The following is an 18,838-nucleotide window of genomic DNA, read 5'->3' as shown; positions in this document are numbered from 1 at the left end:
TCATCTTGATTGTTCAGTCATAGCAAGTTTTTAAAACATACATATTTTTAAAATAAAGTAGTTGCTTTGTAGTCTCCCTGGCACGTTGACATAAAAGAATTGAATGCTGTAGCTAAGAGTCACAAACACTTGTGTTTAGAAAGTCTTTAGATAATTCTATTCTGCTGGAACATTTGTCTATAAAATACCACAAACATGAATCATTCTCTAATGTGCAAGAACTTTGTTACTCACAGCTGATGGTAACAATTAGTTCCTTAGTTGAAATACGGCTGTTTCTTTTTAATTAGATCTTTCGTGAAGCTCGAAGAACAGTACCAAGTATAGTTTACATGCCTCATATTGGTGATTGGTGGGAAGCTGTCAGTGAAACTGTGAGAGCTACTTTCCTAACTTTGCTGCAAGATATACCATCTTTCTCACCTATATTTTTACTGTCTACCTCTGAGTCCATGTTTAGTGATTTGCCTGAAGAGGTAAGTTTATTGTGGAAGGAGGCATTGTTAGGGGGTTCTGTGCTCTTCTGAATGTTTTATCATGTAAAATAATTTTGTTTCATAGTGGCTTTCTACCTTAATTTAAACTATGTCAGACAGAAAATGTAATAATTATTGATTGTTAGTAATTTTCCTTAAGGAGGGATGTATGTCTGTATTACTGATTCTCATAAGCTCCATGCTACTCTACTGAGAAGACAAAATTGTTCATTTTCTCAATTGTTCTTTTTGACAAATGACTCCATTATAATTAAATGCAGATTTAGTCTGAAGGCCTGACCTTGAGCTTTACATTTTCTGAGGCTCTGGATAGGGAGAGGGTTCCTGGTTTTGTTCCTTAACATTTTATGTGATTTTTTTTTTCTCCTGCCCTTTTACTCTCCTTGTACTTCAGGAATGGCCATTGTTAGGATCATTGGATACTGAGAGTTTTGTTACTATAAAAAATTGAGTGAGAATTACAAATGTTTATTTGCCCTTTGCTGTAAACACAACTTTAGGTAGAGCGTACTATCTCCTGTCCTATGCCTGATTTTGAAAAGTTTGTGACTAATATTACAATATGGTCATTGTTCATGTCTTTTTCAGTGGGGGCTCATTTTTCTTATGTTCTTTTTTTTTTTTTTTTTAGCTGAAATGTATTTTCAGAATCCAGTATGAAGAGGTTTTTTATATTCAAAGACCAAGTGAAGAAGACAGATTGCGATTTTTCAAAGGCTTAATTCTTGATGAGGCAGCAATGCCCCCACCAAGAAGGAAACAGGCTGGTAAACTAAGTTACAGTAAAACCAATAATAATTTGATCCTAATGTTTTATTTTATGTTACTTTCCTTTTTAAAAAGGTGTGGGTAATTAACAGTTAGTTTAATCACCATGTGACAGCATTAATCAGTGCCCAGAATAAATTTCATAGTTACAGTTAACAGTTGTTGCAGAGCTGCGGAGTCGAGGATGCAGTGATTGTTAGATCCACGATGCATATTAAATAGACACAATGACATTTGGCGTGGCATAATCCAAAGAGCCACTGTACTGTTGATGTTCCCATTGTCTGATTTCTTGTTCTTTTCCCTAGCTCTTCGTGCCCTGGAAGTTCTTCCTCTTGCCCTGCCATGTCCAGCCCGGGAGCTGTCAGAGGCGGAGAAGCAGCGGATGGAGGACCAGGAGGAGAACACCCTGCGGGAGCTGCGCCTGTTCCTCAGGGATGTCACCAAGAGGCTGGCCACAGACAAACGCTTTAACATCTTCAGCAAACCGGTGGATATTGAAGAGGTCTTGTTTCAGTAATGTGCAAACAATGAAGTTGAAAATATTAGAAAAATAATTCAAATTAATGGCTAAATTAGTCAGAAAAATAGATGTTTGATCCATGATCTCTCTGGTGTAAGATACTGATTTTTAGTGGTGGTACAGTCATAGCCTCATTGTCCGTGGTGCAAGAATTTGGAACACGTTCTATTGCCAGTGACCCTTGGAAAAACCTTGTGCATTCCTGTCTGTTTTATAAATGAAATGAGCATTTTAAAATGCCAACACTCCTGTCCTTGCCAGTGCTTCTGAAATACTTGAAACCATAAATATAATTCTTTAATAGAAGCTTTTACAGCATTGTAATCATAAACATGATAATATTGGGAAAGTGATCTGTGTTCTGTAATGCATTCAGCATTAATAGTATTGTTGCATAATTTCAGCATTAATGCTTGTGGATGCCATTAATCACAGATGGTAGCACATTATAAGGCATTAACTGGTCGATTATGGACTGTACACACCTAACTGATGAGACAGTTCGATCTGCAAATTTATTTTCAGGTGCTGCTGTATGAATAGGATGGTGTTTGGTCTGACTTTGAGATCAGATGCTGGCCCCCTGCAAGCTTTGCAGGCTTACTAGCTGAAAAAAATTCCTAATTGCTTCTGAAGAGAGAAGCATCTCTTTTGGAAGACAGTAAATGATGAATATGGGACATCAGAAGCCCAGTATTGTAAAAAGCAGATTTGGAGTGTAAATTCCTTGCAGGGTGGAACATGCATCTTTTATGGGGTGATGCAGTTCTGTCTTAATTTGAGCTTTCCATAGTGTTCCACAGCTGACTGTTTTTGAAAGCCTGGTGAGCTGTTTAATGTGGCAACCTACAGTGTGAGCATGGTCTGAGCAGTAACTTGGTTTGATTTTTCTTGTGAAACTGGGAGGTCCATTATTGGAGAAACTCTTCATACTTGTAGTGAAGTTAGTTCCTTTCTGTCAAGAATTTGTGCTCTAAACTGACATGAATATAGGCATATAGAGAAAGAACAAGTAACTGCCCATTTTTGTAGATGAAAAGAATAAAAATGTGAATTTGTTGTTTGAAGACTTGCCAGAACCCTGCCAATATATCACAGCACCAGAAATAAAATGTAATCCTTTTTTGTCCCACCTGCTGCATTTAAGCACAGGACTAGCCTTTCTTTTTCTACAACAGCTTGTCTGCTCTACTTCCTTAGAAAATATGTTAGATTTGTTTCACTCCTACTTGCATTGCAGAGGATGCTGCTGTGTGATAAGTCAAGGATTTTCCTGACTAAATCAGCAGCAATATTTACAGCTTTCAGTGAAGATTTTCTGATGCTGTTGCTAACAAGAAAAGGAAGCCTGTGGCTTAGCTTTCCAGTCTCTGAATCAGATATTATAATGTTTCCATAAAGGGAGACAAAAAGAGAATTTTTGCCATTTTAATTTGTCAATATAAATTTCAATGTCTGTATTTAAGGAATTAGGTGAGTCATTGCTGTCCACTGAAGTAATGCATTAATGTTAGTTTATTTTGTAATATATGTCTACAGGCACTATATTAAAAAATCTTATAGAGCCATTATGGCTGAATATGTATTTAAGTCTTAAGTGCTTTGGCAGTGACCATCATATGTGGACAATTTCAAAAGAAAAAAATGCAGTTCTGTTTTAGATGCTGCCAATGTTTTTAATTGTCTAATCTAAATCCCACTGAAACATTAATTTTTTTTTCTGTGAAGGAAATAACAAATTCATAAATTTTTGGGTGGACTTTGTTACAGCTGCTGTGCTGATACATTTGACCATTAAGGCTGAGACCCTTGTGGTATCATGAGTTATGTTAAACACTTTTTAGTGTCCCCCATCGGTTGCTGAATCTCCAGTTACGATCTAAGCTTATAGTAAACCATGACACAAGGCTTTTTCTTTAGATTGTCCTTCTGTACAGCCAATCTAACATCTGCAGTCAATAAAACCTGACTTTTCTTTGTTTAACAAGTGATTGAAGAAACTATTTAATAGAAGGTATTTAAAAGCTGATAATTTGGCTGTTAAGTTTAATGAGAACTTTACCTACAAAGTGAACAAAATAGAGCTTCTCTAATTTTTCCTAGGGCTTCAAGTTAGAATGATGGGTTTTGCCTTTTTAGTCCATGACATTGTTATAGCACTATAAAAATCTATAACTAAATCAGTCTAAAATGAAAAATACATTTACAAGTATATTGCCTCAAAAATACTGTTTAATTAATTTGGAAAGATAAATCAAAGCAAGCTTCTGAAGGAAAAGCAGATTTGGAAGTCCTGTGTTTTTAGCCTGATAAAACTTCCATTTTTAAAATAAGTCTGCTTAGAAATCAAAATGTTTAGTAAATGTCTTAGAGCTAAGCATGTGGAATGAATCCAAATATAAAAGATATGATTGTCAGTGTTCAATATGAATGCATATGGTCCTGTGTCATTTCTGTGTGCTGTTTGTTTATAGGTTTCAGATTACCTTGAGGTTATCAAAGAGCCAATGGATCTATCAACAGTAATAACCAAAATTGATAAACACAACTACTTAACAGCCAAGGATTTTCTAACAGACATTGACCTGATCTGCAGCAATGCTTTGGAGTACAATCCAGACAAAGATCCTGGAGGTAAGAACCTACTTCTTTTTGGCCCATGTAGACCTGAAACTTCATCTCATATGCTGTTGCTATTCAGGCATTTAGATAAGCTGCATGCTTTGTGATAATTAGGATAAACAAGTCCTAAGGGTCTGTGTTTTCATATTCTAAGGCATGGAGTGCCCTGGGGGACATTAGAAGAGCAGGAACACTGCAGCATTCAGAGCTGTTTTCTAATAAATTAGGTTTTGTAGTTCCCTTTCAAATTTGATAGTTGCTTTTTGGTATCTAGACTTTGTATATGCAGCAAAACCCCACCGTAATTTGGAGAGCTCTGTAGAGAATCCTTGCACAATCTGGCAGTGGTCTGCTGTATTTCCATGTTAGCTTAAGACATGAAATTGGTATACAGAAATTCTACATATCTGGGGATAGAAGTAAAACAGGGTAAATCACCAGGCAAGGAAGTCAGTTGCAGCTGATTAGGAGAGATTAGACAGTATTGTCTTGACGAAGTGTGATGGGATACTTTCAATTAAAAAGGAATTTGTAGACTGAAATGCATGTAAAAGCTGTTCATGCTCCAAACTAAGGGAAGAACATCTTGTGTGCTCTTTGCTAGAGCTGTCTTACAGTGCACATTGCCAAAAGAAAGCCTTTCAGCTGGCAGCTTCAAGAGTCATCAACAAAGCATCAACACAAAGCACCCTTTTAATGTACAGTTCTATTAATATATGTGGTACTTGGAGATCAGCGTCCATCTACAAATGGAGTCCAATGTGTTAAAAAGTTTTTCATGAAAGCTTGTGAAATTGCTTTAGCAGGCTAAATCCTGATTTTTCTGTATTATTCTTCTCAAATTTTTACTTTTCTGAGGCATTTTGCAAGTGTATCATGTGTGGACTAGATACAGTTTAGTCTGGTCAGACTTGTTTCACATTGCCTTTTGAACCCGGTTCATATTTGTAGAAGATTAACTTTATTTCTTCAGTTTATGATGCACTATTTTCTTTCAACTAAAAAAGTCCATTTATTTTCTGTTCTTGATAACACACTTTTGAGGACTTCTAATGTGCAGTTGATGTGAATTAATTAAAGCCCTTGATGGGCACTTGGCATTCAGAGTGTATCTGAAGAGCACCTGTTTAGGGATATTTTGATTTTCCTTGCTGTCAGAACTGAGCTGGGAGAAATTGATCTGGCTCTTTCTAGGCTCAGTTTTGGAGAGGAAGGAACGAAAAATTGTTCTGTCCTCTGCTGTTAACAACAAAACATGTATTGCTCTTCTGGCATGCAGGATTTCTTGGGCTGTTGTGTGAACACATCTGAAACAGCACATTATGGCTGTTCAGAGGAAGCATTCCATGCATTCATTAAATGAATATTAACCTATACATGTTCACATTCTTTAAAGCTGGACATATATGCTTGCCTCTGCTTCACACTTGAATTTGCAGAAGACTCATACTGCACCTGCTTTTGAGCTGTTGTTAAGTTGGAAAAGCAAAGGGAGGACCAGACTGACTGATTTTATCTGCAGTCTGGATATCAGAAACTGGCTAACTGGCTGCTTGGGGATTTTTTTCCTGGTACTTTGCTATAAAATTTCAGACAGGTTCTGTAGTAAGACAGGTTGGGGTTTTCTTGCTCCATTGTTTGACTGGGAAATGTTTTTGAAGGCATGAGAACATAACCGTTGTATGTTGGACATGAGTGTTTGCCTATTGAAGCAGTGTCTGGGGGAAAGTCTTGCCCAGCACAGGATTAGAGGAAGGTAGTGGTTCAGTCAAACACCCCCATTTGATTCTTTTTTATTTCTCTCCCCTCCCTTCCTCCTTTGTCAGGGCTTCTTAAACTTTATTATCTGACCAAAACTTTGAATTCTAATATCTCAAAATTACATCTGGAATGAATGCAGTGTGGGTTTTTTTTGTCATCATAAAACATAATGCTTCACAAATATGTGGGCAAAATCTTCCAACTTTCAGTAGATTTAATGGACAGTAGTTTTCAGTAGATTTAATGGACAGAAAATGTTGGGCTCTTTTGAGCTGGATACTGGATAGTCTCTTTCACTCAGCAGTTTTTCCAGCTGCAAAACCTGTTCTTTCTAGAATTAAAAATATTCCAAAATAAATATTTAGTGATATTCTTAATTGTTGTCTTTAAAGATTATTAAAAGATTAAATCTGCTGGTTGTACAATATGTTCTAGACATTAATGTTGATGGTTACTGTTGAAGTACCTGCAACAGCTGAAAAAAGTAATTCAGTATGGATGGATTGGCAAATTAAATATGTTTGTACTCAAGTCAAACAATGAGTGTTATAGGTTTCATTGAAAAGCTACATTCTAGATGTCAGTTTTCTCCATGTATGGTCTTAGTTATTAAGTTATTCTTACTTTACAAATTTCAGTGGTGGAATAATTTGTTTTGTGCATTTCAAAGGTAGGGGAACTGGTCTGTTTCTTTCTGAGTTGCTTTTAGGCTCCCAGCATGGGCAGTTTGTCCTCTTCGCCAAATAAGGCTGAAAATATAGCTCACTCGAGGCTTGTTTCTTGCCAGTTTTTTTAAAATGAATTAAAATAAGAAACAGCTATTCAATATAAGGAATAAAATAATGTGTTTTAGCCCACTTTTGATCAGTTGGTAAATAATAATTAGGCAAAAATTTCAGGTTAAAGAAAAAAACAACAGGGAAGGAGCATAAGTGAGGCAGGTCTACCTTACAGCTGCAGGTGATGTCTGTGTGACTTTGCAGGCAGTATAACTGTGAATATTCCTAGACTCCAGTGGGTAAATTAATTCCTGGATGATTCTGTTACTTTTGGACTCTTTGCACTCCACTCCATTATACTGTGTAGATCTGCCTGTGGAAACTGGCTACACCTTATGGCAAGTTGATTTTGGTGTGTTCATCATTCACTGTTTGCATTTGTTTATAGATGCCACTGTGGATTAAAGTAACAATTTATACTTCTGAAAACGCCTGTATCTCTTCAATAGCTGGGTTTTGATTTTTGAGTGTTCCGTGGTATTGATTCATTTTCATACATCCCTAATTTTTCCCAGTTACTTCTTTTTATATCAGTGTTGTACTATACAATACAAACAACATAGAAATGCAGAGGAATTTTTGTAATTCTGATAAAAAAATGTGCTGTCCTGTTTTCTAGATAAAATAATTAGACATAGAGCGTGTACTTTGAAGGACACTGCTCATGCCATCATTGCTGCTGAACTGGATCCAGAATTTAATAAGATGTGTGAAGAAATCAAGGAAGCAAGAAGAAAAAGAGGTATGTTTAACTTCAGTTATCATAACATAACACATATAGAGACCCTCTATAGACAGATAGGAACGGGCTCATGTTCACAAGCCATGGATCTTGTGAGGGGCTTCAACCACCCCAGTATATACTGAAGGGACAACACAGAGGGCAGAAGCAATTGAAGAGGTTTCTAGAATGAGCAGAGGACAACTTCTCCAAGTCGTAGAGGAGCCGCAAGAAGGGGTGCTGTGCTGGACTTCGTTCTCACCAACAAGGAGGGGCTGATGGGGAAAGTGAATCTCAAGAGCAGTGGAGCTGCACTGACCATGAAGTGGAGGGGGTTGAGATCCTTAAGGCAGCAAGAAGGGTGCACAGCAAAGTTCAGTACCTTGGACTTCAGGAAAGCAGGCTTCAGCGTGTTCAGGGATCTACTTGGTAGAGTAGCCCTGGAAGGAAGAGGGGCCCAGGACAGCTGGATTGCCTCCTCCAAGCTCAGGAGGAATGTTTCCCAGCAAAGAGGAAGTTGGGTAAGCACATCAGGAGGCCTGTGTGGATGAACAAGTTGATCGTGGATAAACTATAACACAAAAGGGAGCCCTGCAGAAAGTGGAAACTGAGAAAGGTAACCTGGGAAAACTACAGAGAAACTAAGCAGCCAGGGATCAGGTTAGGAAAGCTAAAGCTCTGGGAGAATTCAACCTGGCCAGGGACAAGGGCAACAAGAAAAGCTTCTGTACAAATATGGGATAGAATTCACAGATCTTCATACAAAAATTTAAATTTAATTTTGTAATAAAGAATGCATATCAAATTCAGACAGTGCAGGTTAAAGAGTGACTGAGCTTAAAACCTGTCTACTTCCTATTCTGTGAGCTGAACTCATAAAGACACCATCATCCTTTCCCAGAAGAAGGATGCGTTGCCTGCTGTTACAGACAGTACTATAGAACCTGATTATCCAGTACATGTTAGGGTTGCTAACTTCTGATGTGGATGTGGTGGAACCAGAGCTGTGTTCTGAAAGTGCCTGTAATATGGTATAATAAGAATTACGATAAGGGAGAACAGCCTTTAAACTGGATTTTTAATTCACCCTGGTATGTGTACAAGTGTAGTTTTGGAGATAACGTATTGATTTTTTTGATTAAGAAACAACCCTTGCAAGTCTGTGTACAGCTTCTAAGGTGACTAGGGAAAGTTATCAAAAGTCCAAATATATTCCTGGTGTGGCAACCGTGCTCTGTTTACATAAAAAGAATCTACCTCCAAAAGTTTTAAAGTTTTGAAAGTTGAAAAAGGTTGAAAATCACTGAACTATAACATTAGGACAAAATTTCATGCTGATTTAGGGATTACTGATTTCAATAATTCCAGCTTTACCTTGGCAAGTTGTTTCCTGCTTTGGTATAAAGCTCCATTATTTGATTTCTAGGTTGAATTGGCTGTCTTACCATTCAGCTGCTGATTCTTGAAATACTTCTGTTGGTAGATTGAAGACCCTTTATTAATAAATTTCTTTGAACTATGCAAGTATCTATAGGCTTTCTCTTCTTCAGGTTAAAACAGATACAATTCTTTGTATTTTCCTATTCAGTCATCCGTGTTTTTGTCTAATTTTGTGCAAGCTTCCAATGTGTGTCTTGAATTGTGGATAAATGAACCAATTGTAATTCGCTGTGGCTGTAAAACAGAGCTAATATAATGCCTTCATTTCTCCTCTGTACTTTTCTGTTAGAACTACAAGAATATTCACAATTCTGGCAGCAACGTCATGCTGTGAGCTGTGCTCAGTTAATTTTCCAAGTCCCCATGACCATTAAAGGTTATTGCTTCCAAGGTTAAAGTAAATGTTTGTAAGAGCTCTTTGTTACAGAGAATGACTCTATGGCTTGTAGTCCTTTCTTGCAAGTTTGCAAGAAATGGAATGCTTGCCCTCCTTTTTGTGGCAGTGGCCCAGTAATAGATATTTCTGGGGACAAAGCCTGCAGACTCTGTTGAAAGAAGGGCAGTGTCTTAAGTCATAATTAAGGGTGATGGTATCATGCAATGAACTTGTTAAATTAGAAAAAGCAGGTACCATTGTTATGAGATGCTGGTAAGAAGGCCTTCAGTTACAGGTACATGATGAGCAGCACCAGTTTATGGGACAAAACAACTCACAGACAAGAATGGGCAGGATTCAAAGTGGATCCAGTACATTGGCATGGAAACTGTTACAGTGTCACAGGTACCTGCAGGTGACGCTTGAAGATGTTTGTGCTTCTGGACCACACTTGGTGGGTTCAGTGACAACTGAGCTCTGCAGTTGGTCCAGCTGTAAAATGTGCAAGACTAAGATCCCTGACTGGGTTAGTAAGGAATGCTAACCAAAGCAAGTCCAAGAGACTTGGAATGTGTGGAAGAGGCTGTGTTAGATTAACTGTTTATGAACAGAGGAAAATACCTCAAGCTCTTGAGGTGTGAGGAAGCCTCACGCTGGAAGGCAAGCACAGGATCAGGAGTTGGTAGTGCAGAACACCTGGATGGTCGCACTTCAGGACTGGAGTCTTGGCACTGATCAGTGTGTGATGGATGGATGTGAATGCTGATCAGTTCTGCCGTTATTCTCATTTTGCTCTAAAGAACATCCTCAGCAAGACAGCAGATCAGGACAATCACAGTACATCACAGACTTTGACATGTGCCCTGTATCAGAGCATTTTGAGCAAGGGATGAAAAAAGCTAAAAAGCTCCTTATCCATTTTCTTCACAATTTTGTTAGCAAGTTACTTAGCAATCTTATGTAGTTGTAAAATGGAAGGTATTTTCTGCATGGCTTTTTTTCCACAATTTTCCTGATGATTTTGGGGGAGTGGTTGTGCTGTTGGTTTTTTTTTTTCCACACCTCTGCTATTTTTACTTAGTACTCTAACTGACCAGTCTCAAGAGTGCTGCACATAAACTGTACAGTAAAATCAGTATGTAGAAGTCAAACTAGAATTTCTTCTTCCTCTGTTAGTGAAATGAGGTGCCATTGTCGAAAGATGGTAAGCCTAATGACAGCAAGTTTTAAGTTGGTAAATTAAGAGCTATATATCCTAGACTACTGAAATTTGCAACTACTTGTGAAGACCAGCAAAGAGGTAGAAGTGATAATTGTTTTGAGTAATGAAATATGTTTGAGATGCAGTTTAAATTTTTGTAAAAGTACCTAGAAACCCATGCTGTAATTATTAATTGTGACATGAAAGATTCTGTGTAAATCTTTTGATTTCTGCATCCATCAGTTTTGGAGCTTTTTGTCAGGTCTTGATCACTTGGTTCTGGTTTCTGTTGGAGACATGGTATAACATTTTGAAGACCATTTTAGTGGATGGATAGGAAATTCTAGTTCACAAATACAAAACTTCAGATATTAATTTATGTCTTTAAAATGTGCTTAACCAATATGAAAGTTTGCTTTTTTAGAATTTAATTAAAAACCTATGAAGCAGTAGAAGCTATGAGATGAAGTTATATTACAGGAAGCAAACCACACTTTTTGTTAAAAGCAGAATTGCATTTTCTTAATTTAAGAGCTCAGATTGACTCTGAAAAGGATCCATTTTACATAACATAGATCACAGTGACAATACAACGTTCTTATTCAGATATTCTTTTTGATATGGCGTACAATGCCATTATAAATTGCCACTTATTTTAAAACTATCTGTTTAAGGAAAAGATTGAAATGGTCACTAAGAATTTACTTGTAGAGGAAATATGAATAGAAGGGTCAATCTTTGGGGACCCAATGATTGTGAGAGACAGTCACATTTTTCTAATCCATCAGAGCTGACAGTTTAAGACCATGCAACCTGTAAGCTGTTTTGTCAGCAGAAACCAAATATTCTTGATTCAAATCCTTATTTTGAATGTCCGGGTAATTCCTATTGCACTATGGTGCTCCAAGTTTTTTCTTTGATTCAGTAGATTCCTGCAGCTTGGTTTATTTAAATAGGTATGGTTGTCTTTTGCATGCAGGCTTATCAGTGCCAGCAGAACAGGTAAATCCTCATGGTTCCACTGTACGGAAAACAGAAGCCAGAGTTGAAGAGGCATTTCGGAGCAAACAAAAACCCACCATGGCCGTGTGGCCCAACTCTGCAAACAAATGTGCTTGTAAGTACCTTGTGCAAAGATAGTTGTGCAAAATTAGATCCTTTCAATGGCCTTTAAAATGTGTCTCTACTGCTGCTTACTGATTATTTCCAGAAGTAATTTCAGGCATGAAACAACACATGGAACTAAGAAATACACCTTCTAGGAGTACATAAAATTTCTGCCCAAGAGGTATAAAAAAGCAGGATTCCTGGTTTTGTGATAAAGAATAATTTTTTTTCTAATGGAGTATGAGTATTTCGCATTTTTTGTTGTAAAAAATGTTTTATTGTAAAAAACAGTAAAAGACTGTTTTCAGTATAAGGCAACTCAGATCCAATAAAGACACTTTCCAGTGATTTGATGAGGTTTTAGGTTTGTTTACTCTGTGTATTAGTAGGTAAATACCTCCACACTGCTTAATACTCTCACCTGCACTACATTGAATTCTTACCTTCAGTACATTCAACATCATGCTCAAAGCTACAAAAGAGATTGCAAATTTAAGTGTATTTTCCTTTATGGCAGTGGTTTTCAACAGTCAGTAACCATTACTGGAGGATGTTAAGATGCACTTCCTGGAGCCTACTGAATTAATCCAGTTAAGTGATCAAAATCTCTAGGATTGTGAGGTGTGATTGGGTAATCAGAGGCAGTCCTAATTATTTCCAAGGGGTAAGTTGATTAGAACAGGCAAATACATAGGAGATACTTTCATTATAAGGAAAACAACGACTCTGGGAGAAAGTGAGTATAGGAGATACACTGATAGTTGCACCTGGCTCTCCTGCTGAAGATGTGGAGTCCATTATTAATATATTATCAGTAGCATTATCAATTATTGCTGATTGATGGCAAACTGATTGAAGCGGAAAAATTTTCATTTTGGTCTTTGTGCTGTCCTTCATGGTGCTTTTCCTTGATGAGAAATCATTTTCTAGGCATGGCAATAACTGCCCAGAGATGAACATTGTTTATATATGAATGATAGTGTTGATGTAAAATGGTTTAATTAATTAGAGGTGTATGATTTTATTTCCCGAAGCTGTAATTTCTTCCGTTAAAGGAATTAAAGTCAATTGTACAGAATTATGGTTAGAATAAATTGTTATATAATAAATTGATGATGTGGATCCAAGCTGTTCTTTATTCATTTGGCAGCTCATGCAAAACAGAGAGTGTAGGGAAGGGATTCCCAATTAATTTTTTTTGATTTCCTATGAAGTCCAGGATGGAGATTCTCCCTCTGGCTGCTCTACAGAGCACTTTGCTGGCTGTGCATGCTGAGCAGCAGACGGTGGGGTTTATGGACCTCCAAGCTGGACATCCCTTGGGAAGGGGGAGAGCAGCCCTTGCTGGTGACTCACATCCAAAAGCAGCTCCAGGACCTCTTTCACGTCCCCTCTGTTGTGGAGGCAGCAGCAGTTGTTTGAAAACTTGAGCCATCAGCTGCAGGAAATTGCCAGTGTCTCTGTGCAAACAACAACGTTACTGTTACGGCACTGATCCTGTTTGTATTTTCATGATCTAGCTTGGAAGGCAAGAAAATTTGAGGCTTAGTGGTGTTTGGGTGTTTGGGTCTATGATCAAATGAAAATCTGCCTTTTAAGGCTGAGTCTAGGAAAGGTAACTAATCCAGGAGGGATGTGATGCATCTGGTAATCAAGAGAGAGAACCAGGAATTGATGAGCAATCAGAAATCTGCAGAAAGGATTCAAGTAGTAGATGGGCACTCTTGAAGATTGATGTGGTCAGTTCAGCAGAAACTAGAAATGAGGAAGAGAAACGGCCTTTAAAGGATACTTGGAGGATAAGCTAGAGAAAGGTGAGAGCAGAACTGAGCAGATTGTGGGGAGCGCAAATAGCAGAAAATGAAACTGTGGATTGTGATTGTTTAAATGGAAGAAGTAAGTTTGGAGAAGGGATTTCTGAAGAGGGATTATTTTAGAGGAAGAGTGGAATTTTTTATGGTCACAAAATAGTATTTTTTAAAGACTATAATATATTGCACAATCAGAGTAATAAGAAAAATTATTAATGTATTTTAATTAAACAGGATAAAACCATACTTCTCAATAATTCTGAAAATAATTGCATGTTTTCTGCTGTTTGAATTTGAATTAATGTTTTCCCTTAGAGGAATCTAAAGAAAAAATCACCAATCATAACATTATTTTCCTTATCAGTTATTACTATTTTTTAGGAGCTTTGTTTTACCATATTTTAGAAAGAAGCTGCAAAAAGGTTAATTCAGATGACAAACCTGAGAATTCTAAAAGGTATTATTGTCAAGTATCTTCTCTAAAAACAGAGAGGACAGCTGAGAGTGCTGCAGCCTTGCCAAATTTAGGATCCTGCTCAGGGCTAGTAAGGTAGAGAGTCAGAGTTGGATTATTATGTGTTGGTTTGTTTTCTGAGGTTATATATTTTGTATGAAACTTTATTTAGTTTTTTAATTACCTATTATTTTGTGATTCATTTAATTTTTCTGGTGTATTTTAGATACTTTGTTAATTTGATTAGACCAAATGGGCTGTTGGAAATGTGGCGCATAAGTAATTTTTCTGTTTGAAGGCATGGTGATACACATTCCTGAGTTACATTTCATCTGCAACTCCCATTTCCCTTGCTGAAGGTACAGCTGTGTGAATTGTGTCTCACAGTATAGATGAGTTTTAAAAGTATTGAATTGCTAGAAGTTGCTGAAAATCTATTTGGAGAAGTTCTGCCACAATATAAAATATTTCCATTATCTACTCTGTATTTTGAGAAAAGTGCAAGTATTCTGGTGGGAACTTGGAATGGGACAGATGTCAGAAGTCTGATTGAAATAGTTTTATGATTGTAGAATCACAAAATTACAGTGGTTGGAGGGAACCTCTGGAGATGTTCTAGTCTGGCTCCCCTTAGAGGTGGTTGCTCAAGGATTTGTCCAGTTGAGTTCTGGACATCCCAAACAATGGGGGCTCTTTGTCATGCCTGGGGAACCTCTTGTAGTGCTTGGATACAAATAATAAATTCTTTTCCTGAATTTTGGGTGTCTCGTATTTCAGTCTGTGCCCATTGCCTCTTGTCACTGGGCAGTGCTGAGAAAAGTCTTATTTTGCCTTTGTATGGAGCTGTGTGGAAAAGGAAACCACCAGCAGTGTGCAGTTTGGTGTGTTTGCTTAATTAAGTGGTTTAGATACATGTTAGCTCAGAAAGCATTAGCATCTCTTTAATCATTGGGATCCTGTACAATAAAACTGCATCCAGCTGCTCCATTTTGCCAGTAGATGGGGCATGGTACATACTATTTTACTGTCGTGCACTTGCTTCCTTTAGAGTTACATATAAATAAACTCTGTGGGAAAGATTTGGCTTTGCATTCTTATCTTTTTTTGCAGCATTTAATGATAATATATTGTAGTGATAGACTGCAGATTTTATGTTTTCTTCATAGAGAAGATGTTTTTTATGCCATATGATAAATAGCATAGCTGTGAAAATGACATTTGGAGCAAATAAAGAAAATTTAAATCCTTTGTGTTATGCAAACTATTAAAAATGTAAGTTTTATATGAAAGTCATTTTATGAAATATGAAGTAAACACACTGCTAACTTGTCCCAGTAATTTAAGTGATTAGTGGTCTCTCTAGAAAGAACTGTAGGGATACCAAGCAAGGATTTAAAAAACTGTGGCAAAAAACATCGTTTCTAAATAAGTAGTATTTTCTTTGCCTTTTTGTGTTGGATTTTTTTTGGTTGGTTGGTTTTTGGTTTGCTCTTTTTCACTGCCAAATGGTGATCTTTGCTGTCCTGTGGAACACATTGTTTCTGCTTTATCATGGAAAGGCTTTTGTTTTGTCTGGGGTACTTTTTAAAAAAGATTTTTAGAAAGAAAAGGTCTTTCATTTACAGTCTTTCTCAGAAACCATTTTATTCTCAGTCTTTGTCCGATTTTCATCTGTTTAGTGTCTCTTCTTTGACCTTTCTGTTAAAGTGGTGTCAGTGATTGCTGTACTTTAGGCCTCTGGGACTGCAGCAGTGCCTTATCAAAGAACATGGCAGACCAGATGCCATATGGTTTTGATTATTTGAACTATTTTCTCCTTTTGGTCTGGTTCTGAGTTTGGATTAAAAAATTGGAAATTGGCAAATTAACAGTCATTCAGATGCTGACATGAAAATCCTAGTAGTTGTTGTTTTGTCTCTCATCCTGTATTTGCTACTGTTTAGTTTTCTCCTCCTGCTGTCCCGATTTGACTTGGATTAATTCTCACTTGAGATAGAGGCAAGTACTGTTACTTGATAAAAACCATTAAAAAAAGATTTTCTGGAATGTGAGGACATCTTTACTCAGAGCTGGGACAACTGTCTCTTTTTGTCTCTTTGTCATTTTGTTCTGGGTAGTGTAGGAGTTGGCATTCTGGATGGGAGTGGTTTAATCTCTTGTGCATGACACTGCCTTCAGCCAGATGCTTTAAAAGAAAATTGCAAACATTTGAGAAATAATCTTTTTTTCATGCCTGATTTTGAAGGAAATACCAACGTAGCTGACGATTTCAGGTTGGTTAACAGTTCTTTTAAACCCCATAGGCTTTTAAATTCTTCTAATTTAAAATGCAATTTAGTGAATTTGTGGGAGTTCTAATAAATCTTGACTGCCTGTTCTTTTTTGGGATCCCATCAAACTTTTGAACTCAGTGATACCTAGTGACAAAGAAATTTTCTTTCATCACTATTAAATACCTGCCTATTGAATTAATCAAGTGTCTTTTTTCTCTGACAGAAGGCTAAGTGGGTTCTACAATTTACCTGATCAGTGACTTCTTTATATTCTCTTGTTCTGTTCTTTATAACTCAATAATGCAGGATGGCTCAGCCTCTCTGAAGGTTTCTTGAAAGCATTATCATCACCTTTATTATAAACATGGTAAAAAGATCTTCTGAAGTAGTTTGGGATTTTTTTTTCCCCTCTAAGTGGTATGCACAAGTGATGTAATAAAAACAGTTTTCAGACCAGATAGATCCCTTCCTTCCTCTCTTCTGAAAGCTGTGGCAACGCTTGCTTTAAATTGTTTTAACACTTAGTGTTTCTGTCTGCAAAAGTAGTGGATTTTCTTGTGATTATTAGCCATTTATTAACTTCAAATTTGCCTTCTTGACAGAGAAACCACCCAGTAGCCATGATTCTTTCTTGTGTTTGTTTGTGGCTCTCTTGCAGCAGGAAGGTGTCACTCATAGTCCTTAAGAGCCAACTGAAAGTATCAAGGATGTGTATACCTGCAATAGGTGCTACTGTGCAGAGCTAATCAGCAGAGGGGAAATAAGCAGGTCCATAGAGGTGGAAGGTCTAAAAATTATCTCCACAGATGACATTAATCTGATTGTTGTTCTCTTTTAACTTCATTTGCCTCTTTAATTTTCCAGCGTGACTGTCTTGCCATGTATTTTACTAACATAATTACTCTGGTTTCATGTAAATTATGTTTTTATCTTGGTTTCCCAAGAAAATCATACCTGTGCTCTCTGTCCATCTCTGCTCCCCTAATAACTTCTGAATCATTTAGCACAGTTCAGACAGATTTGACAGGAGTTGAGAGCTGAAAGATGAGATTCCTGCAGGTTTTGTAAAAATAGGTAGCTGGAAAAATGCACGGGCCTTCTGCAGGGAGAGGAGATAGATTGAAAATGGTAGTTGAGTGGGTAAAACATGGTATTGACCAGGCATGACATGCACACCTCAGAGAGAGTGTGTCCTGTTCAGCTGGGGTGGGGAGGAACAGGAGACTGGGATAGTTCCATGAGAAATACTGGGAAGAGCTTGGGTGAAGAGCATTATTGAGGATGGTAGGGGAAAGCAATTGACTGGGGAAGAAAATATGGGAATGTTGCAGCCAGGATTGGTTTTGTACCTATTTCAACTCCTCTTTATGAAACTTGACTCCTCCTTGTTGATTAGAGGTGCCTAGGTTCTTCAAGTATTTACAAAACATAACCGTTACGTATAAGGTGATAAAGATCATAAATATGTGAAGTTGTTGCATGCAATTCTTTTCATGTGTTTGTCAGTTCTGTGCCTTGAGTGCCCTCCATCTTGGTGAAGAAAATGACATCTTTTAGGGATTTAGTTCCACAGTCACTTTAAGCTGGTCAAACTGCAGGTCACTACTAAAGAGGCTGTCTTTCCTTGCCACTGGTGGCATATTCCAACCTTGTTCCCTGTGCAGCACTGTCATTCATGACTTGGAAAGCTCAAGCAAAGATGTTGAAAACTAACCCAGAAACAAACCCAGCAACCTAATGTTTCAGATGGATTTAGTTCCCTTATCTGTTTTACTGCAGGAACAGTAGTGCCGGCACAAATGAGGCAGTGGAAATGCTATAGCTGGCTTTGGAGGGAGAAATGGCTTTGTTAGTGGAAGCTGGCACCTCACTTTGCTTTTTAAGCCATTGTGAAACTGTGATCTGTTCTTTCTTGCGGCTTATCTCTGACTGCAGTTTAGGACATTGTGAGTAGAAACTCCAGAGAATTTCAAGTGGACCATTTAGTGCCTCTTGGTAAGGAATGTGGAGCTACTGGAAGCAGCTAAATTACTGTGGCAGGTACATAGATATCCTGGATGCTGTATAAAAGAGTGTAAGTTGCTGGTTATAAGTGATTTCTCAAGGCTTTGAGTTACTCTACACACAAGACATCAGAAAGATGTTGAGGGTTTTGATCATGGAAGAAAATCCTAAAACACATGGATTGCTTTAAGTGGTTCTTGGTACTGCAGACTGAAAATCTAGATCCATGGTGATCTTGCTTGCCGTGAGAATCTTCTTTGGGTTTTAATCCCCAGGAATTCTTTATGAAATACAGTGACAACAGAGAATTTACTGTTTGATGGATTTCAGTTTTATCATTTACTGACAGAGGCTTCACATTCTGTGATGGGTTTTAAGCAGTGTGGAAGCATAGAAGGGTCTTTTCTGCAGCATAAAGTGAACTTGTTAGCCTCAAATACTGTGCTGCACTCATGGTACTGTAGTAGTCAAGCTACAGAAATTTCAAGAGAAAGATCTCTG

General features: G+C 37.5%; 1 protein-coding gene across 2 annotated transcripts in view; it reads left to right on the top strand.

The window, feature by feature from the left end:
* The window catches only part of ATAD2B (ATPase family AAA domain containing 2B), a gene marked incomplete at its 5' end in the record, with an annotated part of 75,110 nt that overhangs the window by 43,337 nt on the left and 12,935 nt on the right, over positions 1 to 18,838 (top strand). The window contains 6 exons of one of the 2 annotated variants that reach the window (XM_083857516.1): positions 291 to 476; positions 1,129 to 1,264; positions 1,574 to 1,755; positions 4,263 to 4,422; positions 7,570 to 7,692; positions 11,668 to 11,805. In XM_083857516.1, the coding sequence (XP_083713642.1) occupies positions 291 to 476; positions 1,129 to 1,264; positions 1,574 to 1,755; positions 4,263 to 4,422; positions 7,570 to 7,692; positions 11,668 to 11,805 (925 nt within the window). Of the gene's footprint in view, positions 1 to 290; positions 477 to 1,128; positions 1,265 to 1,573; positions 1,771 to 4,262; positions 4,423 to 7,569; positions 7,693 to 11,667; positions 11,806 to 18,838 lie in introns of both variants that reach the window. The other variant, XM_083857515.1, reaches the window with a different exon arrangement.

Source organism: Zosterops lateralis (genome assembly GCF_965231275.1).
Source record: "Zosterops lateralis genome assembly, chromosome: 3".
Taxonomy (NCBI): domain Eukaryota; kingdom Metazoa; phylum Chordata; class Aves; order Passeriformes; family Zosteropidae; genus Zosterops; species Zosterops lateralis.
This window is presented reverse-complemented; position numbering and strand designations above follow the sequence as displayed.